The sequence below is a fragment of the Geotrypetes seraphini genome, chromosome 12, assembly GCF_902459505.1.
Source record: "Geotrypetes seraphini chromosome 12, aGeoSer1.1, whole genome shotgun sequence".
NCBI classification, from domain to species: Eukaryota; Metazoa; Chordata; class Amphibia; order Gymnophiona; family Dermophiidae; genus Geotrypetes; species Geotrypetes seraphini.
In genome coordinates, this window is record NC_047095.1 from 104,279,229 (window position 1) to 104,292,725 (window position 13,497).

The 13,497-nt window shown below is 41.1% G+C and overlaps 1 protein-coding gene across 1 annotated transcript in view; it reads right to left on the minus strand.

Moving 5' to 3' along the window:
- The window catches only part of LOC117346212 (extracellular calcium-sensing receptor-like), a 65,490-nt gene that overhangs the window by 26,979 nt on the left and 25,014 nt on the right, over positions 1-13,497 (minus strand). The window contains exon 3 of the mRNA XM_033915614.1: positions 10,811-11,095. Coding sequence (XP_033771505.1) covers positions 10,811-11,095 — 285 coding nt within the window. The remainder of the gene's footprint in view (positions 1-10,810; positions 11,096-13,497) is intronic.

Here is a 13,497-nt window from a genome sequence, read left to right on the forward strand (position 1 = left end):
AGAAGTGCCTTCGCTGAATCAGACCTTAGGTCCATCAAGTCCGGCGACCTGCACACGCGGAGGCTAAGCTAGGTGTTCCCTGATGAAGACCCTGTTTTCCTGTATCCCTCAATGTGATTTGCAAGAAGGTGTGCATCCCAGAATGGTGGTCTCCGTCACAACCTCCTTCGGGAGAGCATTCCAAGTGTCCACCACTCGTTGTGTGAAACTGAACTTCCTGACATTAGTCTTGGACCTGTTGCCCCTCAATTTTTTTTTTAATTCAATTTTTCTATACCATTCTCCCAGGGGAGCTCAGAACGGTTTACATGCATTTATTCAGGTACTCAAGCATTTTTCCCTGTCTGTCCCGGTGGGCTCACAATCTATCTAATGTACCTGGGGCAATGGGGGGATTAAGTGACTTGCCCAGTGTCACAAGTAGCAGCATGGGACTGAACCCACAACCTCAGGGTGCTGAGGCTGTAGCTTTAACCACTGCACCACACTCTCCCCCCACACTCTTCAGTCTATGACCTCTTGTCCGAGTCACTTTTGACAACGTCAATAATAGTGTTTCTTGCTCTATTTTGTCAAATTCTTTTATTATCTTAAAAGTCTCTATCATATCCCCTCGCAGTCTTCTCTTCCCCAGGGTGAACAAGCCCAGTTTTCCGAAGCATTCTTTGTAGCTCAAATTCTCCATACCCTTTACTAGCTTTGTGGCTCTCCTTTGCACCCTCTCCAGCAGGGTTATATCCTTCTTTAGGTAGGGAGACTAGTGTTGGATACAGTACTCCAAGTGTGGTGTGACCATTGCTCTGTAAAGCAGCATTATGACGTCCACCGATCTACTTGGGATTCCCTTCTTTATCATGCCCAACATCCTGTTTGCTTTCTTTGCTGCCACTGTGCATTGAGCTGACGGCTTCAGGGTCCTGTCTATCAGTACTCCCAGGTCCCTTTCTTGCTCGATCTTGGCCAATGTCACACCTAACATTTTATATTCATGTTCAATAAAGTATCATGCCTTTAGCCTGGAAGGAATCTACTATTCATCCCATTATCAAAGCTCATAACATCAGCTCTGAGGTCAAATCAAACTATAGACCAATTGCAAACATCCCCTTCCTTGCAAAGCTGACTGAGAAGGTAGTTTTTAATCAAATATCTGTGTTCATTGAGAAAACTAAATTTTCCACCCAAATCAAATGGGCTTTAGGCAGCATTATTCTACCGAACATTCCTTAATAGTCATGTCCACTTCTATACTCTACTACTTAGATCATCATAAGTCTGTCCTTCTCATTTCCATTGATCTTTCATCAGCTTTCAATACAATTGATTACAACCTTCTTTTAGAAAGACTCCATTGGAATTACTGATCAGGTTCTTTCTTGGTTTCGATCCTATTTTACCAACCGTTCTTCGACTGTTGCCTTTAACAGTGGTACATCAGAGTGATTTTCAGCTACGTATGGCATTCCCCAAGGGTCTATCAGTTCATCTCTTTTGTTTAATATTTTTATTGCTCCGTTGATGACTCTTTGCCAATCTGTAGGCTTTAATGTTTTTGCCTATGCAGATGATATTCAGCTGCTACACCAGTTAGACTCCAACAATCCCTCTGAAACAACAGCTATTAATAATAAACTTGATCTTATTCATCAATGCTTGAGGCAAATAGATTAACCCTGAATGTCAACAAATCAAATGCTATGCTCTTCCCTTGGAACGAAGGTCTCAAACTCCAGTTTCCCATTACTATTAAAGGTTCTATCCTGCAGTCGACCTGTAGCATTAAGATCCTCGGGGTTATTTTCGATAGGAAACTTACCTTCCATGAACACATTAGTAATATTGTTAGATCTACTTTTTTTAGATTACGGCAAATTCGGTCTGTGTCTAAATTTTTATACCCCAAATCACTAAACATATTAATTCATTCATTAGTGATTTCAAAAATTGATTATTGCAATGTGTTGTTTAAAGGAATTGCCTTAAAAGAAATTTGTCATTTGCAGATTGTTCAGAATGCTTCAATCAAACTCATAATAAATGCTAAAAAATTTGATCATGTGACTCCTCTACTCAAGGAAGAGTATTGGCTTCCGGTTGTTCACCGAATATCATACAAATTAAGTTTACTGACTTTCAAATCCCTTCTTTATAAAACACCTGCTTTCATTCATAGATTATTAATTCCCTATACTTCCTCTAGATTACTCAGATCTATTGATCATCTCTTGACTGTGCCTTCTCTTAAAATTATAAACACATGGCGGCAATCTATTTTTTCTGTTTCTGCTCCCCAAATGTGGAACTTACTTCCAATTCATATGCGAGAAGAACTTAATTTGGATAGATTCAAGAGCAAGCTAAAATGCTTTCTTTTTAAAGATGCATTCGACAACTAATAAAATTAAATTTGGTCTACAAACCTGAAATTTGGATCAGATCAGGCGCTTCAATTGTACCCTGGTTTTTAAATTCTCTGATGTGCACTGTTCTCCTCTTCCCTATTGTTTTTTCCTTACATGTCTTCTTTACTATTTTTAAATTTGTATTTCCTTCCCATCCCATTCCTTCTGTATTTCGTTTGTCGTGTCAGTCACATTTATATAGTTTGTTTCCCTTCGATTAATGTAATTTAATATTTTAATATTTTATACATCGCTTAGAATTTGGAATAAGCGATTAATCAAATACTTAATAAACTTGGAAACTTGGATGTTCCTTATTTTTCCTGCCCAGGTGCATCACTTTGCATTTTTCTATATTAAACTTCATCTGCCACTTTTCCGTCCACTTCTCTAGCTGGTTTAAATCTCTCTGGAGTTCTTCGCTGTCCATGTGTGATCCAACTGTTCGATATAGTTTAGTGTCATTGCAAACTTGATTACATTACTTGCTGTATCCTCTTCCAGGTCATTTATGATGATATTGAATAAGATGGACCCAAGAACCGAGCACTGGGGCACACCGCTTGTCATCTTTTCCCAGTCTGAGAACTTCCCATTTATGCTTACCCTCTGCAGTCTGTTCTCCAGCCATTTGCCTATCCATTTTAGTATATCCCCTTCTATTCCCTGGCTTTGTAATTTCCTCAGAAGCCTAGCGTGTGGAACCTTCTTGAACGCTTTCTGGAAATTCAAGTATATTATATTCACGGGGTCTCCGCTATCGATTTGTTTGTTCACCTTCTCAAAAAATTGAAGTAAATTCGTGAAACATGACTTCCCCTTCCTGAATCCGTGTTTACTGGCTCTCATTAGGTCATGATTTTCTAGGTGTTGCACTATGCTATCCTTGATTAGTGCTTCAACCACCGACGCAAGACTCACAGGTCTATAGTTGCCTGGTTCTCCTCTCGATCCTTTTTTGAAGATTGGGATTACATTTGCTATTTTCCAGTCATCCGGTATTTGCCCAGTTCTAAATGACAAATTAGCTAGGGATTGTAATAGCTCTCTGATTTCTACCCTAAGTTCCTTTAGCACTCTTGGGTGAATTCCATCTGGTCCAGGGGATTTGTCACTTCTTAATTTGTTGATCTGATAAAATATCATGTCTAAGTCCACATTCACTGTGGTGAGGCTTTCCTCAATTCCTCCCTTGAATACTTCCCTGTTTCGGGCATTGATGCAGTGTCCTCCTTGGTAAAGACTGACACAAAGAATGAGTTTAGCCTATCTGCAATCTGTTTGTCTTCCTTGATGCACCCTTTTCTTCCTTGGTCATTGAGAGGGTCCACTGCCTCCTTTGCTGATTTTTTCCCTTTTATGTATCTATAAAAAGGCTTGAAGTTTTTGGCTTCTTGCGCTATCTTTTCCTCATAGACCTTTTTGGCGTCTCTTACCGTCTTGTGACACTTCCTCTGGTCACAAAAAGACCAGTAAAGGAACAAACAAAATCCAAGATGGAATGAAAAAACTCGATATGGGGAACAAACCCCTAAAGAGCTTAATACAGAATCTATCATTGCACCATAATGAGGTAAAAGGTAATTGAAAGTGCTTATTGAAAAACGCTCATAAATATTTTTATGTCCATATAGTGAAATGAATATCCAACTTCTAAGTGACTTCAAAAAACGTGAGTTCAAAAGAACTTAGCTTAAATGTTCAGACAGCGTTGGTCCGGCAAGGTTCTGATGCGTTTCGCCAACCTGGCTTCTTCAGAGAACCCGCTATGCTGCATATGAACTGCAATTTGATATGTATCCTAAACGAACAGCAGAAAAAGAAAATGATGCATATGTAAGCTTAATACTAAAACTGCATTTAAACTAGCATTCAAATTAATCACAAGCCTCTCAACGCTGTTGGCAGGGTACCTAATCCAGAGGAAAGAGATTTTCATTTCCTGTGATGTAAGTGCTCAGCTGAGCACCCGGTATTTATGTTGTATCGATGTGTCAATCAGCTAGTGGAGAAACGCCCACCACTCTACTTCTTTATTTAACCCAGTAGGAGTCACTGTTTGCCAATGAAATATCCACCTTTGTTCATGTTTCCACAACCAAGCTTGAACATTGCCTCCTCTGTTTAAGTGGGCCACTTCTAAAACAACAAACTGTAAATCCTGCAGCTGATGGGGAATAGCATGCCAATGTTGTACTAGAGGGGCCCCCATGTCACCTCTCCTGATCTTGCTCAAATGCTCAGTGATGCGAGTTTTAATGCTCCTGATGGTATGTCCTATATATAGCATTTTACATGGGCACATGATCATATAAACGACCTCCTGGGTGTTGCAATCAGTATATTGTTGAAGAATATGCGTCTTTGGTAAGTTTGGGTGTTTAATACTAGTCGTTTCTAGAGCATAAGAGCAAATGGTGCAGTGTCCGCATTTGAAATGGCCTGTGGATTGCACAAGAGTACTAGCTGGAGTATTAACAAAATAAGAAGTAGTAATATGGTCACATAGATTTCTACCTCTAGAATATGCAAAAAGAGGAGGTTGAGCAAGACATTGGTGAACCTGTAGGATATGCCAGTGTGTATTGATAATCTTCTTGATACCAAACGCTTTGTACGAGTAAGGGAGCGTACATACCATGCGGGCTTCTGATTGGTCAGGGGTTTGCTGTAACAAATAAGAACGATGAGCATATAAGGCCCTTTTATAGGCCTTTTTAATGGTGCCATGAGGGTACCCACGTTCCACAAACTTTGCCACATATCGCCAGAGCGGATTTTATACTCTTCTTTATTACTACATAATTGCCTGAGTCTCAAAAATTTGCCCACAGGTAAGTTGTCCCTCAGGTGATGGGGATGATAACTGTCATAATGAAGCAAGTTGTTCCTGTCAATCTGCTTTCGATATATGGAAGTTTCAAAATTGCCCTGATTCAAGGAGATTTGAATATCAAGAAAAGCAATCTGAGTCTGGGAAATGAGTGAAGTAAATTGTAGATGTGAGTTGCATGTGTTGAGCCACTGTAAAAATTGATGAAAAACTTCTAAGGTGTTAGTCCATACTAAAAAAATGTCGTCTATGTAATGTTTCCACACATAGATCTCAGAATAGTATGTAGAAGTATAAATTTGTGTTTCTTCGAAGTCAGATACATAGAGACATGCCAAAGACGGGGCCATGGTGGCCCCCATAGCAGTGCCCTGTATTTGCAGGAAAAATTCCGTATCAAACATAATGTAGTTTTGCTGCAACGCTATGCTGGCAATGGCTACTAAAAAATCCACTCGAGCAGGAGATAACTGGAGGGTACCTAGATGTCTACGTACTACCTCAATTGCACTAGACTGAGGGATATTGGTATATAACGCCTGGATGTCAAGAGTGGCCAAGAGAGCCCCCTAAGGAATAGAATGGAGCCAGGCAAGCATTGAGGTGGTATCCTTTATGTATGACTTCGCTAGAGAAACAAGAGGTTTTAAATGAAAATCCACAAAATCAGATAAAGGTTCCAACAACGAGCTGATCTCCAAGACGATGGGACGCCCTGGGGGGGGTGGTTACATTTTTGTGTATTTTAGGGACGAAATATATCACTGGGATGACAGGGTGATTTTGATGTAAAAAACTATACTCTTTATCAGTAATAGTCCCATTTTCCAACGCCTGTAAAAGTGTATGCTGAATAAGGTCAGAAATTTCAACTGTGGGATCATGAGACAAAGCTTGATAATACTGAGTATCACTGAGTTGTCTACGAGCTTCATTGACTTCCTCTGGTCGACCATGTGACTGTTCCAGGCCTCCGTTGTTTGTTCGCATTTCCATTTTTTTAAAAGAGTTCCTCTTTTCCCTTACTGCATCCTTCACCCCTTTAGTTAGCCAAGCTGGTTCTCCTTTGTTCTTATTATTCCTTCCTTTGGTTATCTGCGGAATGTAGAGATTCTGTGCTTCGGTGATGGTATTTTTTAGTAGGGACCATGCTTGATCGACCGTTTTGATTTCAGCTGTCCTTCTCTTGAGCCATTTTTTAACCATGGCTCTCATGATGTAATAATTCCCTTTTCTGAAGTTAAAGGTTGTGGTATGGGTCCTGGTTTGTTTCCCCTTCCCGATGCCAATTTTAAAATTGATCGTGTTGTGATCGCTCGTCCCCAGCGGAACCGTGACTTCCACATCTGTTGTCCTTCCAGTTATGCCATTTAGTACTAAATCCAAGGTTGCGGTTCCTCTTGTCGGTTCTCTCACCATTTGTTCTAAGAAGCAGTCCCCTAATAATTCCAGGAAATTTGTTTCCCTGCCGCAGTTTGAGGTTCCCAGGTTCCAGTTTACCCCTGAAAGTTGAAGTCTCCTATGATCGTTACGTTACCTGTTCTACATTCATGGTTGATTTCCTCTATCATTTCTGTGTCTGCTTCTTCCGTCTGTGCTGGGGGTCAATAATAGAGGCCAATTTTAGTGTCTGCTTCGTTCTGTCTAGGAATCTTTATCCATAGGGACTCCAGTTTTTCCTTTCCTTCCATCCTCCCTTCACTGATAGATTCCACTCCTCGAACATACAGGGCAATACCTCCCCCTTTTTGCCCTATTCTATTGTTTCTGTATAGTTTGTATCCCTGCAGTACTGTGTCCCATTCATTTTCCTCATTCCACCATGTGTCTGTTATTCCAATGACATCTAGTTCTTCTCATCTTGCTAGTGCTTCCAGTTCCCCCATTTTGTTTCTCAAACTTCTGGCATTCGTGTACATACATTTGAACTCCCTTTGTACTACCTTCTTTACAACCCTTTTTGTATCTATTTGCTCTCTTTCTCTGTCACTTTCGATTGCAACATGCTCTTCCCCTTTATCTGAGCCATTGTTCGTAGTTCCCTCTATGGGATCTCCTGATGCCTGGGCCATCGACTGGTTGTCGACTGTCGGCTCTCCCAAGTTCCTTAGTTTAAAGCCTTCTCAATGGTCTTCTTCATGTTTTCAGCCAAGACTCTTGCTCCTTGCTTGGTGAGGTGTAGGACGTCCTTTCTATAGTATCTGCTTCTTCCCCAGAATGCTGTCCAGTTGCACACGAAGTCGAAACCTTCCTCGTCGCACCATCGTCTCAGCCAGGCGTTGATTTCTAGCAGCTCATCCTGTCTCTTTCCATCCGCTTTCGGTACCAGGAGTATTTCAGAGAAGACCACTTTCACCTCCCTGACCTTCAGTTTTCTTCTGAGTGAGCGGAGTTGGCCCTTCATTTCTTCTCTGTCATACTTCCATCCGCTCACATCGTTGGTTCCCACGTGGATAATCACAGCAGTGTCCTTTCCTCCTGTGCTGTCTATGATCCTGGTGATCCTGCTGGCCACATCCTTCACTCTTGCACCCGGCAGGCAGGTGACCAGTCTATCCTCCCTTCTGCCTGCGATGTGGCTGTCCACGTTGCGTATGATGGAATCTCCAATGATGATCCCTGTCTTCTTTATTCAGGGGTTCTTAGAAGGTCACAAGTCTGTATCCTGTCTTCTCTCTTCTGTAGTGCATCCCTGGATGGGCTCTCATTTCTGCTAAGTGTGTGGTTGTCCTCGACCTCCGCTTCAGCCTCTTCTTCAATTGTAGTGGTGCCTGCTTCCATATCGTCTGGGCTCTCTTCCATGATTGGTGTTCAGGTACTGATCATCAGCCCTGGGTCCTCCACATGTTGCTGATGGGCTTTCTCGATGAATCTCTCCAATTCCTCAATCACTTCGCTTGTACTGGACACCCCTAGCAACTTCTGCTTGTGGTTTACTTCTTTCCTGGTTAGGAGTTCTTCTAGTTCTATCACAGTTCCCTCCAGCAGCCAGATTTGCTGTTTCAGGCATCCAGTTCCCTGAACGGCTGCAAATGTATGCCCTAATCCCCGAGGGGAGGTAGTCATACATACTGCAGCTGGTGCAGAAGACTGGAAAGCTCATCTTCTGGCTTCTGTGGAGGATCATATCCTGTTCCCCTTCTGAGATGTCTGTGGTCTATGTGAACCTTCTGTCTCAGCCGGCTGTGTGTGTCCTGACCTCCTGTTAGCTGTCCTCCTGTTGGTTGTTGGTTGCAAGTTGTGCTGGTGCTGCTGCGCTCTCTGCAAGTATCTTACATTTTGGGGCTCTCTGTTTAATGGCTTAGCTTCCTGGCTCCTCCCTAAGGTTCCTTCGCAAAGGCACTCTCGCTAAGGCGAGCGCCTTTGCTGCTCACCTTCACTGCGTGCCAAATAGCTGCGCGCCATTGGCTCTCCTCCTTTTAAGGGGGAGTCCGGGCGCGCTGGTGGTGACGCATTGGGGGTAGGCATTGGGGGTAGGCTGCCTGCCTGCTTCCCTTCTCTTACCGCTGCTCCTCTCTCCCTCCGGCTGCTATCTTCGGCCAATACCTGCTGCCTCCCGCACCAGCCGAAGCTGTAGTTTTAGAGCCGAGGTCTCCTCCTTTTAAGGGGGAGTCCAGGTGTGCTGGTTGTGTTGCTGGTGGTGACACGTTGGGGGAGATACGGTAAACTACAGACCAGTGAGTCTGACCTCGGTACCGGGAAAGATGTTAGATGTGCTGATAAATGACCACATCATTGATCACCTTGACGTACACAATCTGATGAGGACTAGCTAGAACAAATTCAGCAAGGGTAGATCTTGCTTGACGAACTTGCTGCACATCCTTGAGGGAGTAAACAGACAGATAGAAAAGGGCAAGCTGGTCGACATTGTATATCTGGATTTTTAAAAGGTGTTCAACAAGGTCCTGCATGAATGACTACTTCGAAAAATTATGAGCCATGGAATCGAGGGTGAAATACTCATGTGAATTAAAAACTGATTGGTGGATAGGAAACAGAGAATGGGGTTAAATGGACAATACTCAGACTGGAAAATCGTCACGAGTGGAGTGCCACAGTATTCGGTGCTTGGACCTGTGCTCTTCAACATATTTATAAATGACCTAGAAATTGGTATGATGAGTAAAGTGATTAAATTTGTGGACGATACGAAGTTATTCAGAGTAGTGAAGATGCAGAAGGATTCTGAAGACCTGCAATGTGACATAAGCATGCTCAAAAAATGGGCCACGACATGGCAAATGAGGTTTAACATGGATAAGTGTAAGGTGATCCATGTCGGTAACAAAAATCTTATACACGAATACAGGATGTCTGGTGGGTACTTGCAGACACCCTCCCATGAAAGAGACTTGGGAGTACTGGTTAACAAGTTGATGAAGCCGTCTGAGCAATGCGCGGTGACTGTGAAAAGGGGGAACAGAATGCTAGGAATGATTAAGAAAAGGATCACGAGCATATGGGAGAAGGTTATCATGGCACTGTACCCCTTAATCCCCTAAAAGAAAAGGGGATTGAGGGGTACAGACAGAAGTAGAGGTAGGTTATAAGAATAGTCAGAAACCACTTCACAGGTCATGGACCTGATGGGCCGCTGCGGGAGCGGACCGCTGGGCGCGATGGACCTCTGGTCTGACCCAGTGGAGGCAACTTCTTATGTTCTTATGAGGGTCAAACATTATATATCACATTCATTGTTAGTTTAATCATGAATTAATATGAATTTGACTGTTGGGCAGACTGGATAGACTTTATTGCAGTCATCTACTGTTACTATCAGGCACATAACCATGAACCTTAGAAAGCCAAAACTTGTAAATATTGGAACATAGACATGTTACTAATCAAAGCATGCTAGTGGTCACTATGCATTCAGAGTAGAAATGGGCATTTTGGGAGGCATGCTGTGGACAGGAAATAGGTGGGCTTTGACCTGGACATCCTGCACCTATAATCAAACCTTTTCTAGTGTGTCCTAGATGGAAATGAAATGTTTTCAAGTAGACCACTCTTTTTCTTTTGAATAAAGTATTCCGGTAACAAATACTAAAATTACCTTCCAAGGCAAAGAGTCCAAAACTTCCCTATTTTCTCTAGTCCATGTGGTACCATTTCCAGAGCCATACATGATCATGTCATGAAGTGCATGTGCCATGGCATAAACAGCATTGTATATATTGTAGCTGCTCCTATAATTTGTGCTGAAACAGTGAGTGAAGGAAATGTTCTTATTGGTAGATTTGCAGTGTCTTCGGATCATCTTAGAGCAACTGCGGTGACACAGGTCCTTCCACCAACGTTTAGCATTGTGATCACTTGCTAGCCAGACAGGTTTCATCTCACGGATAAATTTTAAAAATTTTGGCATATCTTTCTTATATGGTTTGAATATAAAGAACTTATTGCTTATTTGAAAGTGTTTTTTTATTTTTTTTTTAATTTCTACTTCAGTTATGATGATAAAAACCTGACCAATTTTCACATTTCTTTGAAGATCCAGTATATAATTTAGTGAAAATGCAACATTTTTATTAAAATAGTAAATGTTCACAGTAGATGATTGTTTAATTACTCTATGAATTTTCTTAAGTTCCAACTGTGTGATTATTTTCTGGTGAGGAAAAGATTCATGGAATGCGATGCAGCCACCATTCCGCTCAATCCCTTCTTTCAGGATCTGGAGAGCTCTCATACTGCTTTCATCATCGGTTGAAAAGATACTGACCCATTTCCAGCCAAAATATTTCAGAAGCTTTCCTATCCCAGCACAGAGATGCAACTCATTGGGGACAGTCCGGTAAAAATAAGGATACTGAACAGGGTCACTCATATAAAGATTCTGTGAAATATAACTGACCTGTCAGGAAATATAAAATAATGAATATATAATCATTTTTCATCAATCTGAGGGAACAGTTTATATCACATAGGCCATGGGATCCATAGCACATAGTTCACAGGATGGTGCTTGTGTCTAGGCTCCTGTTAGGCTTTCCTTTATAAAATTGGGGGTCATTTTATAAAGGGACACATTCTGTACCTGGTATTACATGTTCCCCCTTTAGGGAGATTTAGGGCTCCTTTTACTAAGGTGCGCTAGCGTTTTTAGTGCGCACTAAAGAGTAGCGCTTCCAAACCATACACTAAATGAAAAATACTAATGTAAGCTCTATGGAGGCATTAGCGTTTAGTGCACGCAGCTGCTGATGCATCTTAGTAAAAGGAGCCCTTAGTCATTTACACATAGACAGCCTCACTTTAGGCCAGGGGTGTCCAACCTGCGGCCCGAGGGCTGCATGCTGCCCCATGAAGTATTTTGTGTGGCCCTGGTTGAGGGCGATGCAGTGTTTTCCTCTGCTACCCCTGGGTGTTTACTGTCTTGCTGGCTCCATCCTCTGTCTTGCTGCAGCGTTTGTGTACTTGTGTTGCCCCATTTTTTTGGGCCCCATTTTTTGTGTGCACATTTTTTTTGGCCAATGCGGCCCAGGGAAGCTAAACGTTTGGACACCCCTGCTTTAGGCCAACCCTCTTCCACCCACTCTCCACACAAATCAGGGACACTTCTAAGAGGGTGGTACATAAATTTATTTAACACTCTCTCAGGAGTGTCCCTGAATTCACAGAGATGCCAAGATGAACCTTCCCAAAGAGTGAGATTTATCACACCAAGGAATGAAATTGAAGGATACAGAGTAGGAATCTAGAATGATTTTAGTGTAGTATTGATTTGCAAGTTAATCAATAATTTTTATTTTCTTGTATACCGCCCCACCATCAGTTCTAGGCAGTTCACAACAGAAAAACTGAGACATTTCAGCAGAACATACAATTTCAAAAATATACTACTACATACAACTGTATTAGCTAAAATACAATTTAATGCATTGCTAACAATAAAAACAGGTTAAAAACACCATAACTATGAGCATTCTTGTTTATCAAATAAGTAAGTTGTTTTTTTAACTTTATTTAATTTTTAATGCCAACAAAAAGTGCAATACAATTTATATACAAATAATGATAATCAACCAAGCACTTATAATCAATCAGTATCTATACAAAAGATAAAAATTCCCTCCCCTCCTACCCCCCTGGATATGTGGGTGAAAAATAACAGAAAATAAAGATAAAGATAAAATAAGTAAGTTTTAAATAATCTCCTTAATGTAAAGTAAGAGTTGGCTTGAGCAATCAATGGGCCCATCCAGGAGTTCAACTTCCCTGCCTGATACAACAATGTCCTGTCTAAAAAGTCTTGTAACGATAGGCTCTTGGGGTAGGGAAGATAAACATACCTGAATTTCTGGTACATTTTATTGAATAAAACAATTTCAAGTAAGATACCAGATAAGAGGGTAATAATACAAACAGTGCATTATAACAAATGCATCCAAACTTGAAAACCACTCTGGCCCCAAATGGCAGCCAGTGCAGTCTAGCATAAAAAAAGACTAACATGATCATATTTTTTAAGACCAAAAATCAAGCGGACTGCAGCATTCTGAACTAAACGTAGTCTTAATAAAGTCTTTTTTTGGTAACCCTAAATAAACAATATTATAATAATCCAAGGTAGATAATACAGTAGACTGGACCAGCAACCGAAAGGACTCCATATCAAAAAACTTCTTAATGGTCCTCAATTTCTACAATATTGCATAGCTTTTTTTAAATTAACAAGTCTGTATGCTTCCTAAATGTTAAACTACAATCCAAAGTTATTCCCAAAATTTTCAAATTTGGCACTATCTCAAATCTTTGAACCTCAATTGAATAATTGTTTCCTGAATTTTTTCATTAGGGCTAGCTAGAAAAATCATGTTTTTTTCAGGATTTGAGTTTCAACCTAAACTTAACATCCACAATTCTATCTTTTCAAAAATATTAGAAATTCCAGTAATCAATTCATTTGAAATGGCCTTAGAAGGTAATAATACGGTAATGTCATCTGCATATATATATAAAACATTACATTTAGGGGTCCTTTTATCAAGCTGCGGTAGGGATTACCGCGTGTTAAACTGCCTGCCGCGCTAGCCGCTAACACCTGCATTGAACAGGCATTAGTTTTTTAGTCAGCTGCAGGGGTTAGCACATGATGAAATGTCCAACGCGCTAACCCTTAAACTTTGAAGTAAATATGCCAAGGAAACTAAATTTATGTTAAATAACGTAGGAGATAAAAAGAGAACCCTGAAGAACTCCACATGAGTTCTTCCATGAAAAAGAGTATTTATCTTCAGTAAACATTAAATGGTA